This window comes from Tamandua tetradactyla, chromosome 3, assembly GCF_023851605.1.
Source record: "Tamandua tetradactyla isolate mTamTet1 chromosome 3, mTamTet1.pri, whole genome shotgun sequence".
Lineage (NCBI taxonomy): Eukaryota > Metazoa > Chordata > Mammalia > Pilosa > Myrmecophagidae > Tamandua > Tamandua tetradactyla.
The window spans coordinates 181,676,146-181,690,041 of NC_135329.1; the positions used below are offsets into that span (position 1 = coordinate 181,676,146).

The window sequence follows — 13,896 nt, forward strand, 5'->3', positions numbered from 1 at the left end:
TTTAATCACCCATCCTTGTCTACTCTAGGCATTCCTAAGTTATACCATCTCAGTCTTTATCCTTTATCTTTCCTACTGGTTCCATAAGTGCCCCCAGCCCTTCTCCCTCAACTCATATTTAGCTTCATGCAGTGTACTTATATTATTGTGCTACAATCAGGTAGTATTGTGTTATCCATTTCTGAATTTTTACAATCAGTCCTGTGGCACAATCTGTATTTCTTCAGCACCAAATACCCAATCTCAATCCTCTTTCTATCTCCTGATAACCTGTGCTCTTGATTTTGAGTCTCAAAGTTCACTCGTTAATATTAGTTCATATTCGTGAGACCATACTGTATTTGTCCTTTTGTTTTTAAGTTCACTCAGCATAATGTCCTCAAGGTTCATCCATGTTGTTACATGCTTCATGACTATTTTGTCTTACAGCTGCCTAGTATTCTATTGTATGTGTATACCACAGCTTGTTTAGCCACTCATCTGTTCATGCCCATTTGGGCTGTTTCCATCTCTTGGCAATTGTGAATAATGCTGCTTAAAACATTGGTGTGCAAATGTCTGTTTGTCTCCTTACCTTCAGTTCCTCTGAATGGGATTGCTGGATCATATGGCAATTCTATACTTAGCTTCCTGAGGAATTGCTAAACTGCCTTCCAGAGTGGTTGTACCATTTTACATTCCCACAAACAGTGGATAAGTGTGCCTCTTTCTCCATATCCTCTCTAGCACTTGCTGTTTTCTGTATGTGTAGATAGATAGATAGATAGATAGATAGATAGATAGATAGATAGATAGATGATAGATAGATAGATAGATAGATAGATAGATAGATAGATAGATAATGACCATTCTGCTGGATGTGAGATATCTCATTGCGGTTTTGATTTGCATTTCATAGTAGCCAGTGAAGTTGAGCATTTTTTCATGTGCCTTTTAGCCATTTGTATTTCCTTTTCTAAGAAGTGTCTGTTCATGTCTTTTGCCCTTTTTAAAATTGGGTTGTTTGTTTTTGTTGTTGAGTTGTAGAATCTCTTTATATATTCTGGATATTAAACCCGTATCTGATATGTGGTTTCCAAATGTTATCTCTCAATGTGTAGACTGCTTTTTTACTTTCCTGACAAAGTTCTTTGATGCACATAAGTTTTTAATTGTGAGGACATCCTGTTGATCTATTTCTGTTTTTTCAGTGCTCGTGCTTTGGGTGTAAGGTCTAGGAAACCACCTCCTATTATAAAATTTGTAAGATTTTTATCTACATTTTCTTCTAACAGCTTTATGGTCTTAACTCTAACATTTGGGTCTGTGATCCATCAAGAGTTCATTTTTGTGTGAGGTGTGAGATATGGATCCTCTCTTATCCTTTTGCATATGGATATCCAGTTCTCCAAACACCATTTGTTGAAGATGGTGCTCTGTCCCATGTGGGTTGACTTGACTGCTTTATCAAAGATCAACTATTCATAAATGAGAGGGTCTATTCCTGAACACTAAATTCAATTCCATTGGTCAGTATATCTATCTTTATGCCAGTACCATGCTGTTTTGATCACTGTAGCTTTATAATATGCTTTAAAATCAGGTAGTGTGAGGTCTCTCACTTCATTTTTTCTTACTCAAGATAATTTTGGCTCTTTTGGGCACCCTGCCCTTCCAAATAAATTTGGTTATTGATTTTTGTTTTTCTCCAAGATAAGCTGTTGGGATTTTAATTGGCATTGCAATGAATTTATTAATCAATTTGGGTAGAATTGACATCTTAACTATATTTAGTCTTCCAGTCTATAAACACAGTGTGCCCTTTCATTTATTTAGGTTTTCTTATAATTTCTTTTAGCAATTTCTTATAGTTTTCTGTGACAGGTCTTTTGTATCCTTAGTTAAATTTATTCCCAAATATTTAATGTTTTTGTTTGCTATTGTAAATGGAATTTCTCCCTTGATTTCCTCCTCAGATTGCCCATTGCTAATGTATAGAAACACCACTGATTTTTGGGTGTTGATCTTGTATCCTGCCACTTTGCTGTACTCATTTATTAGCTCTAGTAGCTTTGCTGTAGAGTTTTTCAGGATTTCTGACATGTAGTGTCATGTCATCTTCAAACAGTGTGTGTTTTACTTTTTCTCATGTCATCTTCAAAAAGTGAGTGTTTTGCCTTTTCCTTTCCAATTTGGATTTTTTTTTTATTTATTTTTCTTCTCTAATTGCTCTGGCTAGAACTTCCAGCACAATGTTGAATAACATTTGTGACAGTGGGCATCCTTGTCTTGTTCCTGATCTTAGAGGGAAAGATTTCATTCTTTCCCTATTGAGGATATTGTTAGCTGTGGGTTTTTCATATATTCCCTTTATCATCTTGAGGGGTTCCTTTCTATTCCTCTCCTTTGAAGTGTTTTCATCAAGAAAGGAAGTTGAATTTTGTCACATGCCTTTTCTGTATCAATCATGATGATCATGTGGTTTTTCTGCTTTGACTTATTGATATGGTGCATTACATTAATTAATTTTCTTTTGTTGAACCATCATTGCATACCTGAAATTAATCCCATTTGGTCATGATGTGTAACTCTTTTAATGTGCTGCTGGACTTGATTGAAAGTATTCTGTTAAAGATTTTGCATCTATATTAATTAAAGGGATTGGTCTGTAATTTTCTTATAGTATGTTTGTCTGGCTTTGGTATTAGGGTGATGTTGGCTTCATAGAATGAGTTAGGTAGCTTTCCCTCCTCTTCACTTATTTGGAAAAATTTGAGCAGGATTAGTACTAATTCTTTCTTGAATGCTTGGTAGAGGTCATATGTGAAGCCATCTAGTTTTGGACTTTTCTTTTTGGGCAGCTTTTTAATGACTTATTCAGTTTCTTTACTTGTGACTGGTTTGTTGAGATCATCTATTTCTTCTTGAGTTGATGTTGGTTGTTCAAGCCTTTCTAGGAAGTTGTCCATTTCATCTATGTTGTCTAGTTTATTAGCATATGGTTTCTCATAGTATCCTATCATTACCTCCTTTATTTCTGTAGCATCAGTGTTTATGTCCCCTCTTCTATTTCTGATTTTATTTATTTGCATCCTCTCTCTCTCTCTCTCTCTTTTTTTTTGTCAGCCTAACTAAGGGTCCATTGATGTTATTGATTCTCTCAAAGAACCAACTTCTGGTTTTTGTTGATTTTCTCTATTGTTTTCATATTCTTAATTTCATTTATTTCTACTCTGATCTTTGTAATTTCTTTCCTTTCGTTTACTTTGGGGTTAATTTGCTGTTCTTTATCTAGTTCTTCCAAGTGAACAGTTAATTCCTCGATTTTTGCTCTTTCTTATTTTTTTTTAATATAGGCATTTAAGGCAATAAACTTCCCTCTCAGCACTGCCTTTGCTGCATCCCATAAATTTTGATGTGTTGTGTTTTCCTTTTCATTTGCCTCAAGATATTTACTGTTGTCTCTTGTAATTTCTTCCTTGACCCCCTGGTTGTTTAAGAGTGTTTTGTTTACCCTCTAATTTATTTATGGATTTTCTGACTCTGCCTGTTATTGACTTCCAACTTCAGTCCATTATGGTCCGAGAAAGTGTTTGGTATAATTTCATTTTTTTTTTTAATTATTGAGGCTTATTTTGTGTACCAGCATATTGTCTATTTTTGAGAATGATCCATGAGCACTTGAGAAAAAAGTGTATTCTGCTGTTGTGGGGTGTAACATTTTATAAATATCTGTTAAGTCTAGTTAATTTATTGTATTATTCAAAATCTCTGTTTCCTTATTCATCCTCTGTCTAGATATTCTATCCAATGATGAAAGTGGGGAATTGAAGTATCCAACTATTATGGTATAGGCGTCTACTTCTCCCTTCAGTGTTGTCAGTGTTTGCCTCAAGTTTTGGAGCTCTGGCTTGGTTCATAAATATTTATGATTGTTATGTCTTCTTGTTGAATTGTTCCTTTTATTAATACATAGTGCCATTCTTTGTCTCTTTTAATTGTTTTACATTTGAAATCTAATTTGTTGAATATTAGTATAGCTACCCCTGCTGTTTTCTGGGTGTTATTTGAATGAAATGTCTTTTCCAAGCCTTTTACTTTTAACCTATTTTGTCCTTGGGCCTAAAGTGAGTCCCCTCAATTGTTTAAAGGTAAAATATTTACAATGTGACTGTGATTGTGAAAACCTTGTGTCTGATGCTCCTTTTATACAGGGTATGGACAGATGAGTAAAAAAAATATGGACAAAAAATAACAGGGGATAAGGGATAAAATATATTGAGTAGATGGAAATACTAGTTGTCAATGAGATGGAGGGGTAAAGGGTATGGTATTTGAAAGTTTTTCTTTTTTCTTTTTATTTCTTTTTCTGGAGTGATGCAGATGTTATAAAAAATGATCATGGTGATGAATACACAGCTATGTGATGATATTGTATACAATGGTATACAATATACTGATTGTATACCATGTATGCAGTGTATGTGTGAAGATTTGTCAATAAACAAACAGACAAATAAATAGAGTCTCCTGTAGACAATAAATAGATGGGTCCTTTTTTAAACCCATTCTGCCAGTTGATGTCTTTCAATTGGGGGATTTAATCTATTAACACTTAATGTTATTACTGAAAAGGTCATACTTTCTTCTGCCATTTTGTCTTTTAGATTTTATATGTGATATCTAATTTTTTTTCTGTTTTTACCATTACTGATACTCTTCATTTCTATACTCTTCTGCGGTCCGCTCTCTCCTACCTTTTCCTATCTGCCTATAGTGCTCCCTTTAGTATTTCTTGTAGAGCCGGTCTCTTAGTCACAGATTCTCTCAGGATTGTTTATCTAAAAATATTTTAATCTCCCCCTCATTTATGAAGTTTTACTGGGTATAGAATTCTTGGTTGACATTTTTTCTCTTTCAGAATCTTAAATATATCATACCACTGCTGTCTCACCTCCATGGTGTCTCATGAGAAATCCACACATAGTCTTATCACCTTCCCTTGTATGTGATGGTTTGCTTTTCTCTTGCTGCTTTCAAAATTAACTCTTTATTTGACATCTGACAATCTCATTAGTATGTGCCTTGGAGTATGTCTGTTTGGATCTGTTCTGTTTGGGTTATGCTGCACTTCCTGGACCAGTAATTTTATGTCTTTCATAAGAGATTGGAAATTTTCAGTGGTAATTTCGTTCATTAGTCTTTCTCCTCCTTTTCCCTTCTCTTCTCCTTCTGAGACAACTACAGCACGTATATTTGTGTACTTCATATTTGTCATTCAGTTCCCTGAGATCCTGCTCATATTTTTCCATTCTTTTCCCTGTATTTACTTTTGTGTGTCAGTCTCTAGTTCACTAATTCTTTCTTCTGCCTCTTCATATCTATTGTTGTAGGTTTCCATTGTTTTTCATCTCTTTTATTGTGCCTTTCATTCCCATAAGTTCTGCAATTTGTTTTTCCAAACTTTCGTATTCTTCTTTATGTTCACTATGTCTTCTTTATAGCCTGCCTCAACTTGTTGACTTGATTTTTGATGAGATTTTGCATATCTCTTCGAACATCCTGATTTAGTTGTTTCAACTCCTGTATCTCATTTGCAGTGTTGGTTTGTTCCTTTGCTAGGCCATATCTTCAATTTTCCTAGTATGACTCACTATTTTTTGCTGGCATCTAGGCATTTGATTTCCTTAATTAATTTATTCTGGAGGCTTTTTTCACTCTTTTTTCCTAGGGTTTTCTTGCTGGATGGCTTTGTTCTCTATCTGTTCTTTGACATTCAGTTCAACTTATTCTAGGTTCTGTTTAACTGATCAGAATTTATCAGTTCTTGTTTTTCTGTTTCTTGCCCTGCCTATATGGAGTATTTTTTTAAGAGGGTCTCCTCAGATATTATAGACCCCAGTCAGACTTTCCCAGACCAGACAGGTCCATGTCTCAGGAGGGAAGAGTAGTCAGCATCAGCTTTCCCTGAGGGTGAGACCCAGCAGGTTTTCACACTTTCCTATGAAGCCTTTAGACTGTGTGATTTTCTTATCCTACCCAGCTTGTGGCACTTGCTCATGGCTTCCCATCAGGTTAAAGTAATGCGGTACCTTTAATTTCGGTATTCTCTCCCTCCCAGGGGCATGGCTGAAACAGTGGTTAGGTAGTAGGCAGGCTTTGACTGCTTCTGTCTTCTTACCCCTAGAGCCTGAATTCCTTGAAGGAGAGATTCCACTTGAAGTGGGCCCACCCCCCTTTTCTTGGAGAAGATTTCCCCTTTAGGGAATTAACCACTTTTATCTGACTAGTTACTCTGCCTCTCAGACATGCTTTAGTTCTGCCCTTGCCTGGGGCAGTGTTGAAGCCTGAGAGTGCTTATAGTTCTGTCTAATGAGCTGTTTAAGAAGTAAAAAAAAAAATAAAATAATAAGGAAAAAAGCTTTTTCAGAGCTGGACCCTGCTCCTCAGGTTTGCCAGTCAAGAGCATGAGAGTTGATCCTTGACTCTGTGTATCTCCAGGCTCTATGCATCCCCTTTTCTTGGGGTCCAGACCTTGTCTAGTATTTTGTGCTGTCTAACTCAAAAAGCCTCTGGTTTTTTGTTTTTATTTTTTCATCAGCCCTGCCCCCTGACTGCTACGGCAGAAACTCCTAACTCCTTTAGTGCTTACTCCAGGTTTATTTGTGCTGGAGGCCTGTTTTCATTAGTCAGAATTTGTTAATTTATTTTGTAATGGAGCTTCATTGAGTGAAACCCTTGCTACTAGTAAAGTCTTTTTCCTTTCCCCTTGGGGAGGGGTGCCAGCCTTCATGGCTTGGGGAACCTAAAGTTCTTTGTGGAATCTTAGCCATTCCACCTGATCCAGACTGGTGTATGCTGTGTGTTCAGTCACTGATGTTTCCCAGCACTTGTTCTGTACTGTTTCTGGCAACTTACTAGCTACTCTGAGGGATGAACTAAATTACACACCTCATTATGCCACATCTTGCCCCACCTTGCTTATTAGATATAGTTATGGATATATTTATTTTGTCATTTATCAAGGTGTATTATTATGATTTGTGTACTTTCCTTTGCGTTATGCATCAATTCAAAAATTTAAAGAAATTGATACCTTCTTCTGGAATATTTAGTTGGAGGTGGTTACTGCAATTTATATAAGTGCAGTTCTCCATTCACATTGTTTTCATCTTTTTGCCTTGACAGAGGACAAGGTTGGATTTTAATTGTACCTTCATTTGTTCCTTTGTGCATTTGTCCCTTCTATCTCCTAGATGATGTAGCTCTGGTAATAGTGGAAGATGGGGAGTTTTGTACCCTGAGGATTACGAGACTGTAATAATGATTTAGGTTGGTACTGGGGTCCAGGCAGCATCAGACTAGATCTCTGACATCAACACAGAGGGAAATAATTTCAAAAGTGTGGAAGTATCAGGAGATAGTAGCCTGTTTTAAGTTCTTTTGACACCTTTTCCATGGTATTTAACTCATGACTTTTCTCAAGCCTTGTTAAATTAAAAACATGATTATTAAAATTATAAAGAACATTTGTTAGAAATATATCATTAGCATGAATACGTTGAAAAGATCCTAAGTTTTAGAGTTAGGCAGACTCAGATTCAAATCCCGAGTTTGCTACTTGGTAGGTGTATGACTTTGGGCAATTTACTCTATCTCATTGTGTCTTAATCTCTAAAATGGGGACAAGATTCCTACTCAGTGAAAATTCAATGAGATTAATGTGTACCCCAAATATGTATGTTATAGGTGCTCATTAGATATTAGATTTCATTCCTATCCCTTATGCTAGATAGATACTTTCTAACTGTGGAGAGAATTACAAAGCAAAAAATATATAGTGTATTTATTTCAATATTCTACTTAAGGCAGAATTTTTTAAAATGCAATTTTTTTTTTTAACATGGGCAGGTACTGTGAAGCAAACCCGGGTCTCCAGCATGACAGGCGAAAACTCTGCCTGCTGAACCACTGTGGCCCCTAAATGCAATTTTACTGAGATACATTCACATACCATGTAATCATCTAAAGTATACAATCAGTGGTTCACCATGTCATCATACAGTTGTGCATTCATCATCACAATTGATTTTTGAACATTTTCATTACTCCAAAAACAATAAAAATAAAAGTAAAAAGGAACACCAAAATCTCCCCATACCCCCTATGCCCCTGCTCCCATTGTTTATATATATTTATTTTCTTACTCATCTGTCCACGCACTAGATAAAGGGGGTGTCAGTCAACAGGATTTTCACAATCACAGTCATGCCATAAAAGCTATATAGTTATACAATCATCATCAAAAATCAGGCTACTGGATTACAGTCCAGCAGTTTGAGGCATTTTCCTCTAGTTACTCCAATGCATCAAAAACTGAAAAGGGGTATCTGCATAATGCATAAGAATAACATCCAGAATCACCTCTTGATTCTATTTGAAATCTCTCAGCCACTGAAACTTTGTTTCTTCTTCTTCTTCTCCCTTTTGGTCAAGAAGTCTTTCTCAATTCCATGATGTCAGGACTAGGCTCATCCCCAGGAATCATGTCCCATGTTGCCAGGGAGATTTACATCCCTGGGAGTCATGTCCCAAGTAGTGGGGGAGGGCAGTGAGTTTACCTGCAGAGTTGGCTTAGAGAGAGAGACCACATCTGAGCAACAAAAGAGGTTCTCTGGGGTTGGCTCGTAGGCACGGTAGTCTTACCTTCTCTTTTGCAGGAATAAGTTTCATTAGGACAAGCCCAAGATCAAGGGCTTGGCCTATTACATTGGTAGTCCCCACTCCTTGAAAGAATATTAGGTCTTCCCTAGGTAGGGAAGTTTAATATCTCCATATTCTTTCCCCAGTCCCACCAAGGGGACTTTGTAAATACCTTTATCTTCTGCCCAGCTTACACTGGGATATATTGGTGAATCACACTAACCTATATAAGCCAACGAGGTCTCACTCTCTATTCAAGGGTCCATGTAATTATGGTCTTTGAATAACCTGACCAGACAAATTAAATTAGATAGTATGCTACAGAAAATAAGAATTTTGCACCAAATAAACATCTTTTCCTTTGGTCTCACACAAAAGTTGAAATTTTGAAATACAGTCAGTATCATTCTTTATCCTTTAGTCAGATTTACCTTAAGTCCTAACCAGATCAGCTTCATTTATATGTCTAAGTGAAGTCTGATTTCTTTTTCAGCTTCTTTAACAGTTGCTACATAGGGTAATGCTAATTTTCATAGCTACAGAACTCTAGCTCTGAGTCTCAGATGTCACAGAGATACCCAAGGTTCCAGGGAATCACCAGATTATTAAAAGCAGAGCTCAGCATCTCAAATTTAGAAATAACAGTTACAACTCATGAATAGATGTAACTGCTGTAAGTCCTAACAATCTAGGAACCTTTACAGTCAACCTTCCCCTGATAACTTATGCTCTCAAACTCAGTTCTTAGAGTTTGCACATTATAGGGCCTTATAATATTTGTCTTTTTGTTTCTGGCTTACTTCACTCAGCATCCTCAAGTTTCATTCGCCTAGTTGCATGCTCACTTCATTCCTTTTTGCAGCCATTCAGTGTTCTATGGTATGTAAACACCACGGTTTTCCCTTCCATTCATCAGTCAGTGTACCCTTAGGCAGCCTCCATTCCTTGCAAGTGGTGAATATTGCCACCATAAGCACCATGTGCAAGTGTCCATTTGTGTCCCTGCTTTCATTGTTTCCAAGTATATATCTAATAACAGGGTTGATCATATGACAACCCTATCTAGCCCCCCACTGTCGTCCAGAGGGGCTGCACCATTCTACTTCCATACAAACATTTTCCCTCTCTCCACATTTTCTCCAGCATTTCTATCTTTCTGTTTATTTTTAAATAGTTTTATTCACACACCATACGGGTGGTTCCCATTATAATCACATAGTTATGCATTCACTACCACAGTCTATATGAGGACATTTTAAGGCAAGATTTTTAATCTGGAGGAAAATGATGGCCTTTTTGTGAATAATCTTTGACCTCTTTTAACATAGCATTCTAACCTTGTTTTCACTTTTAACTGTAAAAATATTTGCTCATTGAAAAATATATGAATTTATGTATTTATATAATGAATATATGAATTTATATGTATAATAAAATATATAATTGTGTATATATTTTATAAATATATATAAAATATATATTTATATAAATAATATATCATATATAATATAATAATTCTATAATTTATATAATTAAAATATATTAATTTAATGTTCTTTAAATTAAAGAACATTAAAGCACTCAAATATAAGTGCTTTAGTGATTTTGGAATATTGTCTTCCATTTATTTGTCTATACATTTTGAAGTATAGTTTGAGATAAAATTGTACATGTGATTTTTGCATCCCCTGTTTTTCTCTTAATGTATCACATTTCTCTGTGTTATTAAAAATCCTTTGTCTCATTTCAGGTACTAGCATAGTATTAAATCTTAGGGCATATTATAATTTAAGGATTTTACTGATTAGACAGGTGGTTTTCACGGTTTTGTTATCATACTATGATAAGCACCTTTTTTTTGCCTAAAAAATCCACTTCTAAGATAATTTTCTTGGGATAGATTTAGAGAAATGAAATTACTGTGTCTAAAGAAAAGCTGTTTGTATGGCTTTCAGATGCATATTTCACAGTTATTTTTTAGAAGGTAGTATCAATTTGTACTTCTAGCAGAAATACATGAAATGAATACATTTGTAAGAAACCCTTACTATTAGTGAGTACTACCCATTTAAAAATATTAAATTTCTTTTTTCTTTATAGCATATTTTTAGTGCCCAACACAGAAACTTGGCCACACAGAGGAGACATCAGATGCGTACCAGTAGTTTGATGGAGCGTTTCTTAGAGGATGTACTTCGGCACCACCCATATCAGTATCAAGAAAGCAGGTAAAGGGCGGGCCGCGGTGGCTCAGCGGGCAAAGTGCTTGCCTGCTATGCCGGAGGACCTCGGTTCGATTCCCGGCCCCAGCCCATGTAACAAAAACGGAGAAACAGAATACAATAAAACAAGAAAATGTTTAAAAATGTTTCCCTTTCTTCCTTCCTTCCTTCCTTCTCTCTGTCTTTCCTTTAAAAAAAAAAAAAGAAAGCAGGTAAAGTAGCTGAGTGGAATAATATTAGTTCATAGGTATATATTACTGTGGCTATTTTTGTTAATGTTCTAATACTTCTTAAAGTGAATCTTTGCATCAAGAAATATGATTAACATGAAATTTTATCTAGTAATTTCCCGTTGCAATTTTTAAAACTTTTAGCATAAATAAGAAATTTCACTACAAAAGATGTGGCCTATACTATAATTTTCCCTAAATAAAAGCCTTTGGTCAATAAATAATTACATGTCATTAAGATCTTTTATGTCATAGGATTAAGCAGAGGAATAAGGGGGGAACAAAAATAATTTAAAAGATTAGTAACAGGAAAGCTGGTCACAATAGCAGAGTAAGATGGCCAGAGTAAAAATTAAGTCAGTTTTACATTAATGAAACTATTAGCACACTCTGAACAGAAATACTATCAAGTAGAATGGCTCTTTTTATAATCTTTCAGTATCTTGATAACTTTCTCATATCAATTTGTTCTGGTTGTTTTAATAAAAATAAATATTTTGATTATGTTTAAGGGTTAAGGTCCCATGTTAAAGGAAACATTAATAGATTAAATGCTGTAGGGAGTTTGCAGCTACAGCTATATAAAAGAAGGCAAACAGATCATTAGCACATCTGTGCAGAATTAGCTGAAATGAGCACCAGGAGTAGAAAAAGAGATAAATTTCTGTGCTTTGCAAGTCACTGATGCAGAATCTAGCAAATGGTGAAAAGTTTAATGGAGGGGAAAAAAAAAAAAAGAGAAAGTTGTTATTTCTTAGCTGATGAAAAGATTGAATTAGCTTATTTTGGATCAGAATGAATTTCCAATTTCTTGCTTGTATAAGCAGTGCTTTAGCAAATATATTTGTACATGCAACTGTGTCTATGGTATAGATTACCTAGAATTTGAACTTTTAGGTCAAAGTTTATGAACTGTAAATTTATTTTTTTACTTTTTAACTTTTCACTTTTGAATAATTTCAGACACAAAAAGTTGCAGAAATGGTAAAAGAATTCTTGTATAATCTTCACCTGGTTTCTCTAAATCTTAAATCTAACATAACCACGGTACAATGATCAAAATCAGGAAATTACACTGATACCATAATATTAGCTAATCTGTAGAATTTATTCAAATTTTGTCAGTTTTCCCATTACTGTCCTTTTTTTGAACCGGGATTCAGTGCAGGCTTGCACATGGTATTTAGCAAAGTCTTTCTTTGCTTTCAAGACCTTGATACTTTTATGGAGTACTAGCTAGTTATTTTGTAGGATATCCCTAAATTTGGGAATGCCAAATTTAGATACCTGTTCAATTATTTATTTATATCACTGTAGACTTATGAATTTTCTTTTATTCTTTGGGTTATATCTATTAGTGTGATTATTTATTTTGTTCAAATTGTATATGGGCATTTTAAATCCTTGACAGACACTTCCTAAAAGGCTGTACAAATTTACACTCACACCAATAGTATATGAGAGTACACATTTTCTGTCACCCTTACCAACACTGGAATTACCAATCCATTTCCCCCCACCCCCAATATAATATGCAAAAAAAGGGTATTTCTTAGTTAGCCATCATTTATAAGTAAAGTGGAACCTCTTTTTGCAATTTATAGGCTGTATACTTTTCCCATTTTTCTGTTATTTGTATGTTTTGAATTTGTAAGCAATCATCAAATATAGATAATAATCCTTTGTGTTTTAAATATGATGTAAGTATTTTCTCAGAATCTGTCATGCTTCTCATCTGTGTATGATGACATCTTTTACCATACAGAAATTAAATATTTTTATTATAATCAGATGTAAGGGGAATTTTCCCTTTTGAATTCTTTCATGTCCTTTTCTTCATGTCCTTGTTTGTTTCTTCTTTTAAATATTTTTAATCTTCCTTGAATTTGTTTTTATATTGGTATGAGGCAAGATTTCTACTTAATTTTTTATAAATAGATACTTAACTATCCCCACTGATATAAAATTTAACCTATAGTATAAAATAAATTTCTATATTTGTATATGTCTGTGTATGTATGCGTGTGTGTGTGTGTGTGTGTGTGTGTGTGATTTTTTTTTTTCGCATGGGCAGGCACTGGGAATTTGACCCGGTCTCCGGCATGGCAGCCAAGAACTCTGCCACTGAGCCACTATGGCCTTGCCTAATATATGATTTTGATACCATTCTGTCCCCTTGAGTTTTTTAATCCCATGTAAATACCACATTATTTAATTCTATTTATATGTTTTCTAAATTGTGGGGTTTATATATTTTTTTTATTTCTTCCTTCTTATTTCTTCTTGATATTATAGATTTCTCTTTTATTTTGGTCTTCTCCAAGAATAGTTTTCCCTTTTTTTAAACTTTTTTTTTAATTGTGAAAAATAACATATATACAAAAAAGCAATAAATTTCCAAGTACATTTTAACAAGTAGTTACACTACAGATTTTAAAGTTTGGTGTTGGTTACAGCTCCCCAATTTTTCATTTTTGCTTCTAACTGCTCCAAGACACTGGAGACCAAAAGAAATATCAATATATTAATTCAGCAGTCATATTCATTTGTTAAATCCTATCTTCTCTGTTATACTCTTCCTTCTCTTTTTTTTCTTTTTTGTGAAAAAAAAGTGTATGCAAAAAAGACATAAATTTCAAAGTACATTGTATCGATTAGTTGTAGAACAGATTTCAGAGTTTAGTATGGGTTACAATTCCACAATTTTAGGCTTTTATTTCTAGCTGCTCTAAGATTCTAGAGACTAAAAGAAATATTAATAT

General features: G+C 34.6%; 1 protein-coding gene across 17 annotated transcripts in view; it reads left to right on the forward strand.

The window, feature by feature from the left end:
• The window catches only part of ZDBF2 (zinc finger DBF-type containing 2), a 107,552-nt gene that overhangs the window by 34,817 nt on the left and 58,839 nt on the right, over positions 1-13,896 (forward strand). For all 17 annotated transcript variants that reach the window (XR_013173014.1, XR_013173013.1, XM_077154845.1 and 14 more), the window contains one exon: positions 10,783-10,910. Coding sequence is in view for 15 of the 17 variants with exons in the window: in XM_077154845.1 (XP_077010960.1) it covers positions 10,783-10,910 (128 nt within the window). In the remaining 2 variants the exon portion in view is untranslated. The remainder of the gene's footprint in view (positions 1-10,782; positions 10,911-13,896) is intronic.